Raw genomic sequence first — 12,729 nt, 5'->3', positions numbered from 1 at the left:
TAATTAGTAATTACTAATTTTACTAATTACAGAAGTAATTAGTGTTGTCAAAATATCCATATTACATAAAACGTTCTACAGAAGTAATTAGTAATTACTAATTTTACTAATTACAGAAGTAATTAGTGTTGTCAAAATATCCATATTACATAAAACGTTCTACAGAAGTAATTAGTAATTACTAATTTTACTAATTACAGAAGTAATTAGTGTTGTCAAAATATCCATATTACATAAAACGTTCTACAGAAGTAATTAGTAATTACTAATTTTACTAATTACAGAAGTAATTAGTGTTGTCAAAATATCCATATTACAGTTTTTGATTAATGAACCTTTTTTTCTATTCTTACGATTTTTTATTTGTTTGAAATTAAGCGCAATGCTACACAATAGGCTCTGTCCTCTACCCACCACGGGTATCGAAACCCGGTTTTTAGCGTTGTAAGTCCGCAGATATACCGTTATAGCACTGGGGGGAGGGGCTTATTACGATAATTGAAATTTCGATATTTTTGATACAACATATAAATTTCTTTACATCGTTTTTAGACATTGCAATTATCGATAAAAATAAAATTATATATATATATATATTTAAATAAGTCCTAGTTAGTTTGAGATAGTTTAGTAAAAAATAAAGTCATCAGGTATAAATCAAATTTAAAATTATGTTACGTATTAATTGCCAGTAAGTAATTGAGAAAAACCTTAAAACTTTGACGCGTAATTGTAACTACTAAGCTTTTAACAGTATAAATCATATTTCTATAGGAAAAGCAACCAATTTACTATCCCATTTAAGCTTTTCACATTTTAAATATTGTTACTGTGTTAGTCTTTCTCCAAAACAAACTGCATTATATAGTTACTTTCATGTGTTTCAACTTGTTTCTTATATGTGATCTTTTTTAAGACTTCAGTTCTAGTATTTATCAAACATTTTGTCTTATTCTATAGTATTTTCAAATTAATACAATACGAAGTATCGTAGGAACACAATATTGTTAATATTGCAATTAAGGATAACCGTGAGGACCTTAGATGTAACAGTTTGTAGTTTTATTTACATAGACCAGATGAAGTGAGGAAAATTTCATGCTAGATTTAAGTCTCTTTGAGAGTTTAGTAATAGCCCACCATCCTTAAACAAGGAGAAAAATTATTTTATTGGATGTAATATTAGAAGAAAATATATGATAAGGTTATCTGGTTTTTAGCCACAAATAATCGACAGATTTATATGTATAAATTAAGTATTCAAATTATCGTTTTATTTCAGGGTTCGCACGGTTCTATGGGCCCTGTTGGAATGGTGAGTTTAATGTTCTGAAATAAATAAGTATTAATAAAAAATATTCCGAAAAATCTATGCTAAATATTTTCCAATACTACAAAATTCTATGGGATATTTCAAAATAAGAAATATCCATGTAAAATGCTACTGTTAGATAATAAGTATCATTATAATCTCACAAAATGTCCCTTTCTTTTTGAACTATCGCATAAAAGACTAAAAATGTATTATTATACATTACTTTATCTTTTATATTTATTATGTTGTTACAATACAGCTCACCTTTAATAACGTAGTAATACATTGCCAAAGCTTTCAGTTAATTTTTAGAAAGTAATTAAAACTTTTACTTTTGTAATACACTCTACAGTAAAACAAAAAAACTGTATATAATGTTTTCATTATTTTTATAGCCAGGTGAGCGGGGAGCAACAGGCGGGCGGGGTCTTCCTGGGCTTCCTGGTCCTATAGGAATTCCAGGAGCTCCAGGTCCGCCAGGAATTCCAGGAAATCCCGGAAACAGAGGTTCACCAGGAATGCCTGGACTACCAGGACCCCCGGTACTTTTTTATTTATTCATTTACAAATATCTCAAACACTAATTAGTTAGCTTACAAACATTTGTATTAGAATAAGCTTTACTATTGAAAATACACGTTTCAATTGAACTCTTGTCAATAAACGCTATTTTTGTTTCCATAATTATGTCACACTCAATTATTCTATTCTACAACAGTTATTCTGCCTTATATGGATCTTTCTACAGCAGTTCTGCCTAAACCGGATCTTGTTCTTCTCCTTTGATTGGATCTTCTATAGTAGTTCTTCTTTCATTGGATCTTCTACAGTAGTTCTACTTTGACTGGATATCTTCTACAGTAGTTCTTTGGTTGGATTTTCTACAGTATTCTGATTTGTCTGAATCTTCTACAGTATTCTGATTTGTCTGAATCTTCTACAGTATTCTGATTTGTCTGAATCTTCTACAGTAGTTCTGTGGTTGGATCTCTAGAGTATTCTGATTTGCCTGAACCTTCTAAGTAGTTCTCTGATTGGATCTTCTACACTAGTTTTCCTTTGATTGGATCTTCTACAGTAGTTTTCCTCTGATTGGATCTTTCTACAGTAGTTTTCCTCTGATTGGATCTTCTACAGTAGTTTTCTTTTGATTGGATCTTCTACACTAGTTCTTTGGCTGGATCTTCTACAGTAGTTCTCCTTTGATTAGATCTTCCAGAGTAGTTTTCCTTTGATTTGATTTTTATAGTAGTTCTGCCTTGTTTGGATCATTTTTATACTACTATATTTATGTGCGCTCAGTTTAACATTTTTTCGTTTATTTGTTTTCATCTATCTTAGAAATTACTATCGTCTTTGGTTTTGCATCTTTCTGTGTAAGAATTTTATTGAGTTTCTAACTATTCTGTACATGGGTTTTCGTTCTTTATATTTTTCTTTACAAATAACATCTTTAACCTTTACTTTCGAATAACCCTTTTAAATTTCTATTATTAAACCTTATTAATAATTATGGATAAAAGATGTATCATAATATAAAACTAACTTTTTTAAATCTAGAAACTCACAGTCTGAGTAGAGAACCGAGTGGTAGTGAAGTTCTGTAATATATATATCTAACCTTTATAAAAGCTAGTCTGTGTCACATCACGCTTGATTTCTCGAAATAGGAGAGTCATAAAAACCAAAATGCATTTATTCAGATAGAGTAGTTCGATTACTGTCTGCTCATTAAGATTTTAGCGATGGGGGTGCAAGGGGGCCGTGAGGGGTGTGCCGGTAACCTTATAAGTGTAGTGAGTGTTGGTATAATAAGCCTAAAGTAAAGACGTAGTGTGGGATCACCTAGCCTAGAGCCAAATGCAAAACATTTATCATGAAAGTAAAATTATCGATTCAATTTTAAACTTAAATCGTTTGTGAATTATGCTATTTTCTGTTATATCACCAACGTTTTTAATAATAAAAAAAACCTCTTTAATCAACGGAGACTCTAAATTAAGAAATCAAGAAATATTTTTCCACTTTTGTTGTCTATACATTTCATTTTATACTTTCAGTCCATAGACTAACGACAATAATATGTTATACTTTTATTGCTAAGCATAAAAGGAATCTAGGAAGGTAGTGTTACCAAAACGCACTGGCTTTTCTATATATTAGAAGTTGTTAATCTAATTAATTTTTACCAATACTTATTATTCTATGAATACGCCACGAATTTGTTTCATGAATTATCTTAATTTTGATTGACTCACAAAGGAATTTACCGACGTTTGACTGCCTCGACTGCACTTTTCAGCCACTTTGTTGGTCAACCTTGATTTCGCAAACTTTATTTATTTCAGTTAGTAATTAAATGTGAGGTTAGGGTATACTATTTTTGACGAGCTATACGTTAGTAAATAAATAAAACAACCTATACGGTATAATGGCATATACAGTCATTCGCTTGAAAGATATTCTCTAAAGTGACGTGTTAACTCATAATTTTGAGTTGGTATTTTAACGTCATAATTTTCACGTTATACATAACACTTATAGTTAGAGGTTTGTCTTTAAATGTGCGTTTCGTTACTTCTGTAATTTCATTACATTAGTTTTAACCGTTTATCAGCTACCATTCAAATTGGGTTTTAAGCTATTTTCAGATTTGAAATTATACTAAACGCATTTTAAGAAAATAAACAAGAGTGAACAAAACAATGTTTTCTGATCAGGGAATGAATAAACACTGGCCCTTTAAGCATAGAACTTACCAGGTTTTTTTTCTTGATTCTGAGAAATTATACTGTTCACAATTTTTTATACGAGTTTGAAAAACGTTTTTTATAATATTTATTGGTTTCAAATTATATTTTAAGAACGGCATCATTTTCAATTAGATACTTTATAATTACACGTAAAAACTATGAAAACCTTAGATTTAGCTTATACTGAAAGTATGGGACAATATATATATAGAAAGTTAATCATTTGTATTTGAAAAACAAATATTAGCAACTATATTAAAAAGTTTCGACTTTGATCAAGAGACGGCGCCACATTTAATGTTGTTTTTTACTTTTGTTTGTTATTTATATATGTTCAGTAAATTGACAAAGGATTAAAGTTTTTGTACAAACAGAATTGGTAAATAACATGATTGGGGTACAAAATTTAAAGAATGCTAAAAAAGACCACTTGGTGGCCAGTTTGTGAATATAGAATATTTATTCGAGCCTATCAATTTACGATATTTATGCACTAATGTTTGCCAATTTTAGGTATAAAATTTTTTCGAGTCACTATGCCTGAAAATTTGTTTATATTTTTGTAGGGTAGAAGTTTCAGCGAAGAAGAAATGAGAGAAATATGTGCTGCAGTTCTTCGAGGTACGATTTTTATTTTCAAAATATTCAGTGAAAATAACATTTACAGGTCAAACTATTTTTAAGTAAAAACTTTCAGCTGAATGAGCATACAAAATATAAGATCATATTGCTTATAATAAAAGAATATCGTATATTTTATATGATTATTGTTTCGCGGGATTAAAAGAATAATTAAAATGATCCTTTAAAAAACGAAACAAACTAAAAAGAACAGATATGGTAATCTCGTCATTAATTTTATATTTGTTTGGATATATATATATATATAATTAGATATTAAATATTATATGATCTAGTTTTATTCACTAAAAGTCATGACAAAATATAATCATATAAACGAGGCTGAGAATACGATCTACGGTTCTATATTAGGCTTAAAACATTCTACTTTAATAATCTATATAAATTTAACAGTTCTCCATGACTGAGGATAAACAATTAGCGCTATTAGAAAAGCTGTTTCTCAATAGTAGTTAAATCTACTTCAAAATGTAATTCGTATGTTATTCACTTAAGTCTTTAGCTAATTTAACTATACACTGGATTTTTGTATCCATTCAAACTTGGGATGACTCACACCATGTATTTGGTTATTATAAGCAATGTTTAGATTCATCCAAACATCTAGTTTATGTAAAACCTGAAGAATATATTTTATTCCGATTCGTTGAGAACTTCTAACATTAATCTATAATCGTCATGTAACTGAATACGTTATTCTAGTTATTTGTTTTACTGTCTAGAAAAATGTATATTCCTTAAAACATACTGCTTTTAAGGAGCGCATAATGGTTTAAATTCAATAGTCAAACATAGAACATATCATTAAATCAATATTAGATAAATGCCACCTACTTACTAAAAACTGGTTAGTCAGTATGAATTATAATTACATGTTTATATTTATAAAAATTTCAAACCTTCACTTTGGGGAAGCAGAGCAGCTAACGGACTTGACGGCGAAACTAAGGGGTCCACCAGGCATCCCTGGAAGGGGAAAACGGGGTCATTCAGGACCACCCGGTTCGCAAGGACCTCCAGGTAATAAATAATAGCATATTACTTTAAAATTATTTTTCTACCTAGACTGTTTTCTAGATGCTAAGATGTTGGTATTCTACATTTGTAGTATGACAAATAACTTTAAAATTACTTCTTTTTTTTTACCTGAATGCTATTCATTAATATAAGACAATATCGGTATTCTAGTTTTGATGTACTATAATTAATTTCACTACCTAATCACTTGGAGTTACAATGTGAAAATGTTATTTTTACACACCATTTATATGAAATTCGTAATAATATGCCCTCCAGTGGCACAGCGTTATGTCTGCGGACTTACAACGCTAAAATCTGGGTTTCGATACCCGTGGTTGGCAGATCACAGATAGCCCTTGTGTAGTTTTGTGCTTAATTACATACAAACCGTAATAATATAATTAAAAGGAAATTCATAAAATTATTTGTGCTTAAAAGTGATTCACTTTTACTAGGCCTATATTGGTTAATTGCTGTACCAACGTTTTAAACCTCATCATTGCGCTTCTTGTACTGCATACAAATAAAACTTCAGGCATACTTTTGTTGCCATAGGTCCAACCGTGTTCTCGACACTGACTTGTGGCAGACAGAATACAGTACTCTGAGTTGAAAATCATAACGATCCAGTTAGAACGATTACTAAAGAAAAATATCTACCAGCCAGCATGATTTTCACTACATTTATTAGTCGTCTATCAATAGCTACTGTGTTTGTATGCAGGATTGTTTTGTTTAAGCAGACACGGTTGTTATTTTTTAATTTTGTTTTCTAATTTCATCTCAAGAGATTTTGAAATGAAAGTTAAAAAGAATAGCTGTAGTATTCTAGTATTCTAACTGTTACGTGGATTCCACTTATACAGGTACGTCTCCTATTGGATGCACTCTACCATTTCCATTCTGACGATTTGTTTGTCTACCTTTTATATCACACGCTATTTTTTATTTTTTGCATTGTTGTTTCATAAAAATACATAAACACATCCAAATTATATATATATGTACTTAAGTTATAATAAGAATTAATAATCAAACATTTATTTTAATGTTTTAAGGCGATCGAGGAAATCCAGGATTGCCTGGAGAGAGGGGATTTATGGGAATGCAAGGAATGCCAGGTCCTCGCGGACTACCTGGGCTTAAAGGTAAAAATAGAATAAATGTATTGCAAGGACTTTCGTTATTATCACATAGTTGGATAAATTATTAATAATAGTTCTCTATCTCTAATAGTCAGTTCAGAGTGCTATACCACTTAATCTACAAGGCATATGGTTGTGCCATTGCAAAAATGGCACACACAAAGGGAAAATTAATTGCAAAACTTACCAAATCTTGCCAGAAGGAGCGCCAATTTATCAAAATTCATTGATTTTGTACTACATGTTCAGTATGCGCCCACATGATATCATTAGTGCATTGCATACTTTGAACAAGGATATCACAGTTCCCAGCCCATTCCTTGGGTAAACGAGTATGATCAGGTATAGTTTATGAGTTATCCCGGAAAGTTGAATTTAAGTAACTCATAACCAAAAAGTTGCTGCTGTATAGCCTGTGATGATAGCAGGAGATGACTATCTTCACCAATGTGTAATAATTCTCATATCTGGCGGCAGATATGGGAAGGAATATCATCGTGCACAATCACCGTAATGGCAAATGCTTGCAATCAAGTAGGTCATGGTACCACTGGTTGTCCACCTCAAGTGGCGCAAGAATTACAATCCAAAGCCGATGTGAACTGAGGATCGATCCTTTCAAGTTTTCACGTATGAATAAGCTAGTAGGGAGAACATATGCAATGTTGAACGGACTGTCGAAAGGCTCATGAAGAGAGTGGGATACTACAAAGACATTGTAAATCCCATGGACAGTTGTCCTGGCACCCTCTTCCAATCATTTATAATTTTGGCAATAGTTTTCACATGAGTTTTGAATCTCCCAAAACGGCTTTTATCATATCTACACCCCCATGTCATGAAGTTTTCGAACCAATTATATGCACAGATGCATAGACTTCTGCTACAAAAGTTTAGGAACTCCTGGACTAGGTCACTGCTGGTATTGAGTGAAAAGCTTTACCACAAACTCTGATGGAAATAATGCTTGTGTACTCCTAATGCTAGACAATTATATTGGGTAAGCCCAGAGTAAATGATCAAAATCAGTGGTTTTTTTTTGTGATGATTGATCATAATGTTGTCTGTAATTGATGTGTTTAGCAAGTGTAAATTAATGAAATTTTGTTTTTGCCACATTAGGAGACAAAGGTGATAAGGGCGAACGAGGTCCAGAAGGAGTTGGTATTGAAGGACCTATGGGTCTTCGAGGAATTCCAGGTAGGCTTGTAAAGTAATCGATCGTTTTTTGCTATGAATATCTCAAAGAGATAAAATAGCTTATGATAGTTAAAATAACCTCTCTCCTTAGGCACACATGTTGAGGATGTTCAAATTAAAACTAAAGCGACCAGAATGCAGAGTTTTTATGTACTGGAACATATAGATACCATTATTTTGGGACGGATTAATCTGACCATACAAGTTAATTGATAAGTATAGTGAAATGATCATCCACGGAACACTTTGAAATGTGTCATATAAAGTAACTATGTTAAATGCATAGCGCTGTGGGATTTACAAAGGTTCCAATGTATCTATCAGGCTCTTCCATTATTCCCAGTTACTTCTATAGCTACTCCAGTGAGGTGGGGGAATCGTACTCGAACCTGAAAACGTATACTTTAACACCCATCATGCCTGGGTGACTTTTTGGGAGCATTTTAGACTCACTCGGTAAAGGGAATATGCCACATAGATAAGGAAACCCCTTCCTCAGGCCACCTTGAGTCAGCTTGCCAAATTTGATCCTGCTAGCTCCACAACCGTGGGAGGAGTTATCTGGACATACATACATAAAAGTACAAGGAGTATTAATCTACGACAGAGTAGGTGAGCAAGTGTTTTCCCTTAGCTCTTCCAAAAACCCTTAGCTCATTTGGATTAAAAAATCATATTAGCATATTTTTATCCACGAGGAAAGAACAAGAATTTAAAAATACAATCGAACAAATTATTCCACCCCTTAGCACCCAACGTACTCACATTTTGTATCCACTCTAATCATTGGATCGTACAAGTTCATGCACACAAAGTTGCTCAAATAGATTCATTTTCGCAAACTTTAAAAATAACAGTTCAAACATACAAAGCAGCTGAAAATCATGTGATTAGCAAATACTTTAACAGTAGATGGTTTAGCATCCGATTCTAGCACCCAATACATATCCCAAACTTTGTATTTTACATATTCAAAAATATTTATATTGCTTGCTATATACTGTTTAATCTAAGAGTTCACAGCAGAAAGTATAACCTTGAATAAATAACCTCTGTCAGACGGTAGCACTTCCTATGAAGGGATGGCTCGGATTGTTAATCGAAATTGTATTTTAAATGTCTCCTCAATAGGTCATCAGAACTTTACAATATTATACAGTGTTCCCTTTTATAACAATATGTATGTAATGACTGAATCACAAATTATGGGAATGTCTGTAAATATCATAGCAAAAAAGTTTGAATTTCTTGTTCTTCTCTAAGACCAAAACAATGTTGTCAACCAATTTCATGGAGGTGACATAGTTTCGAACGGAATATCCGCTTTTCTAAGTATTATTAATAAATAGTAGCAATGAAAAAATAATTATAATTGTAGTGTAAACGATGACATCATTACCCCTTGAAGTTAGCTTTATTAAAAAAATTTGGCGTTGCTTTAAAAAGCTTAAAGACAGGGTGAAACAGGAATTACCAGCCAATAATAGATAAACAATAAATATTACAGATGGAACCTAATTGTATTTAGAACTTGGTTATATGTACAACCTTCCTATGTCTATTGAAACACTGTATTAAAAAAAAACAAGCAATCAAGTAAAGAAAAATTCTGAGCCTGTACTACTATATAAGGATGATGCAAATGTCATCCATACTATCTTGTTTGCATTGTTTTTGAAGGGTTGATATTAGCGATTCCTCTATTTTCTTCCTTTTTAGAAAAGTTTTTTCTTTACTTGTAGATAGACGATACACACATGTGCGATTGACGTGGTTCCTATAAAACAATTCTAAAAGCTTTAAGAATGACCAGTTCTCTCTGTATTCTTTAGTTTATATTTACATAATACAATACTTGTTTTTTAAACTTTGAAAGAGCTCGTAAACAAGGGAAGACCTCATTTTTTATGCGAGAGACGTTTAGATACATTTCAATTACTTTACCTGTAGAATCCGGGTTTCGATACCCGTGGTGGGCAGAGCACAGATAGCCCATTGTATAGCTTTGTGCTTAACTTCAAACAAGACAAGACAAGACTACTTTACCTGTTGGAAATAACTTCTTGAAATGTGGTATTTCCCATATAAATTTCTAATGGCATTATGCTTACATCGCGAAAGGTTAAGTGAAAAAAAAGAAATCAGTACAACTGAATGCTTGTGTGTTCATGTGTAAATTTATACTTGTAAAAACAACAAAACCGCTTACAATGGTAATATAACAATATATATAACCTATGTAGCATGATCCCCTTACGGTAACAGGTCAAATTACGATGTAGTGACCTATATTACGTAACGTTTGTATGGTGTTATTAACAAATGTTATATGTTTACAGGACCACCTGGAGCTACAGGCACAGGACTCCCTGGCCGCCCAGGAGAAAGAGGACCACCAGGAAGACAAGGAATGCCAGGAATTCGTGGACCTATAGGTCCTCAGGGACCGCCAGGCTATTGCGAACTCTGTAGTTATCCAGGTGCTGACTTGGCAAATGCGTTTCAGCGGTTTAGTTCTATTGATGATGATAAGGGGCCTTCTAAATAGTTGTGCCAGAAAAGAATTTAAACCAGACACACCCAAGCTATTTACCATGATAAAAAAATATAAAGTCATTATCAATGAATCTTTACTAAAGAAAAATTCTCCACACAGGATAGGAACGTGGAATGACCGCCAGGTCATGGTGCTGTTTGTTGTGGTCTCCAGTTCTGCTTTAGTGTGACCTTTCAACATGCCTTGATGTATGACGGCATCGAATCTGGGCATGTGAAATAGATTAATGCTTAAAGAAAAGAAACAATACCTAGAATTAATATATCGCCCCTCTTCCATGTTTTAAATACGACAAAGCAGGTTTACAATATAATAGTAGTTTCGTATAGGAATGATTTTATTTTTTTCTGTCCAGACGTGTCACACTTACTTGTTGTGACTCTGCTCAAGTGCAGACACTGCCATGATTTATTTAATAATTCTTAAATGTTGCTGTTTGTCAAGTTCGAGAAATGGCTGCAAGTCATTCAGGATTTTTACTTATTTTACTTATACTTTAGTGGTATTTAAAACACTATGTATAAAGATTGCTTTAATCACAATACACGCTGTTATTTCTTGTTCAAAACTGTTTGGTGGTATCGCTTTAACGCAGAATGGTGTGTAGTGGATGACGTTTAATGCGTGTACTTGCTTTTTTTCGGATACACTATGTTCTAGTCTTCATCATGCTAGAAACAAAATATTATATTATACCTGACATATAAGGCGAAGGAGAAGTACCTTCTGGCTCATGGACAGCTGGCCGTTAGGTGTCACTATTTACCTCTGACACTACTTTTGTTTTGTCTTTTCATCTCCACAAATTGAAAAGTATATTTTATTTTTTATTTCTAAAGTGTTGTTTTATTTTGATAGCCTATCCTTAGGGTTGTTTCTCTTGTCTAATATTTCTTGAGAACGTTTCAACGAATTTGTTTCGTATCTCTCCAGAACCTCAGAAAGACTAACGTAAATTCGCTGAAGCGTTGTCGTTAGTCACTAGACTTGAGATATATCACTTAAATGTCTATGCTATAAAACTACAAAACTGCCTAAACTTATCCTTGAATATTGTATTACCTGTAACGTTTGTTGTACATACACCAAATAATGATGTACTTGTGTATTAAACCCTTTTCGAAAAATGTTGCAGTTACATGCTTTGCGCTTCAAATTCTTTGTTACTAGTTAAGCTAAAGCGAATTTCCTACAATAAAATATTTAAAAATAGAAACAATTTAGCATTACCGTTAGTACTTCCACCTAGTAGTCACACCTAAATATGAATGCCGAATTTAACACAAGAAAATATTCAAATCAACAAGGGCGTTATTAATTTTGGCAACGCGAATAATTTTATTTCGGAATGTAGCCCTTGTTAAGAGCTTAAGAATCACTTTTTTTTTTCGTTCTGAATCTTAATCATCTATAAGAATAAAAATTCGATTGCATCTCTTGTCACGTAATCCTGGCACAGAATTTAACATTATTAGTAATTTTTCACCTGTAAATATGCAAAATGAAACAAGAAAATGCCTCAATTATTGTTAATAATGAATAAGAATCAAGCCCAGTAAAAATAATTTTTTTAATATCCCATAAAGTCATCTGTAATAATTTTAGAAGTCATACTTTTGATAGTTTAGAAGTAAACATGTGCTAATACCACACCTTTGTTATAGAGAAGCATTTATCCAGTTAATCCAACTTTGTTTGTAATCTTATTTCCAAATCTGAAGTTAGTGCGCTGGGGCTTAACAGTTGGCAAGTGCCTTTTAATATTAACTAAAATAAAGTTATCACAACATTAATTATTCTTATAGTCATGCTGGGGAAATCAGATGAAGTTGATGTGAAAAATATTTGGTTACAATTAAAGAGGCCAACATTCGCGGGCGAATGCAATATGTCTTCGCCACGCAATCCCAACATAGCCAATTTTGACACCAGAAAAATCGTGAAAACACCAAAAAATCGAAAACTGCCTATATCACTGCTTGGGACCTGTAAGAAGGTATCTTTGTACTGAATCTCATGTAAGTTGGTTGACATACAAATGAATAGTTCACGAAAACCCCAAATTGTGCTTTCTTCTCTGAAACATTGAGCAATAAT

At 32.5% G+C, this 12,729-nt stretch overlaps 1 protein-coding gene across 1 annotated transcript in view; it reads left to right on the top strand.

Moving 5' to 3' along the window:
- Window positions 1–11,770, top strand: part of LOC106463331 (collagen alpha-1(I) chain-like) — a 79,618-nt gene extending 67,848 nt beyond the window's left edge. The window contains exons 33-39 of the mRNA XM_022391275.1: window positions 1,283–1,315; window positions 1,711–1,857; window positions 4,635–4,689; window positions 5,629–5,730; window positions 6,789–6,878; window positions 7,998–8,075; window positions 10,415–11,770. Of these exons, the coding sequence (XP_022246983.1) occupies window positions 1,283–1,315; window positions 1,711–1,857; window positions 4,635–4,689; window positions 5,629–5,730; window positions 6,789–6,878; window positions 7,998–8,075; window positions 10,415–10,623 (714 nt within the window). The 3' untranslated portion in view covers window positions 10,624–11,770. The remainder of the gene's footprint in view (window positions 1–1,282; window positions 1,316–1,710; window positions 1,858–4,634; window positions 4,690–5,628; window positions 5,731–6,788; window positions 6,879–7,997; window positions 8,076–10,414) is intronic.
- The last annotated feature ends 959 nt before the right edge of the window (window positions 11,771–12,729 follow it).

The sequence above is a fragment of the Limulus polyphemus genome, unplaced genomic scaffold (assembly GCF_000517525.1).
Source record: "Limulus polyphemus unplaced genomic scaffold, Limulus_polyphemus-2.1.2 Scaffold52, whole genome shotgun sequence".
Taxonomy (NCBI): Eukaryota; Metazoa; Arthropoda; class Merostomata; order Xiphosura; family Limulidae; genus Limulus; species Limulus polyphemus.
Note: the sequence above shows the minus strand (reverse complement) of the source record. Positions and strands in the feature narration are given on the sequence as shown.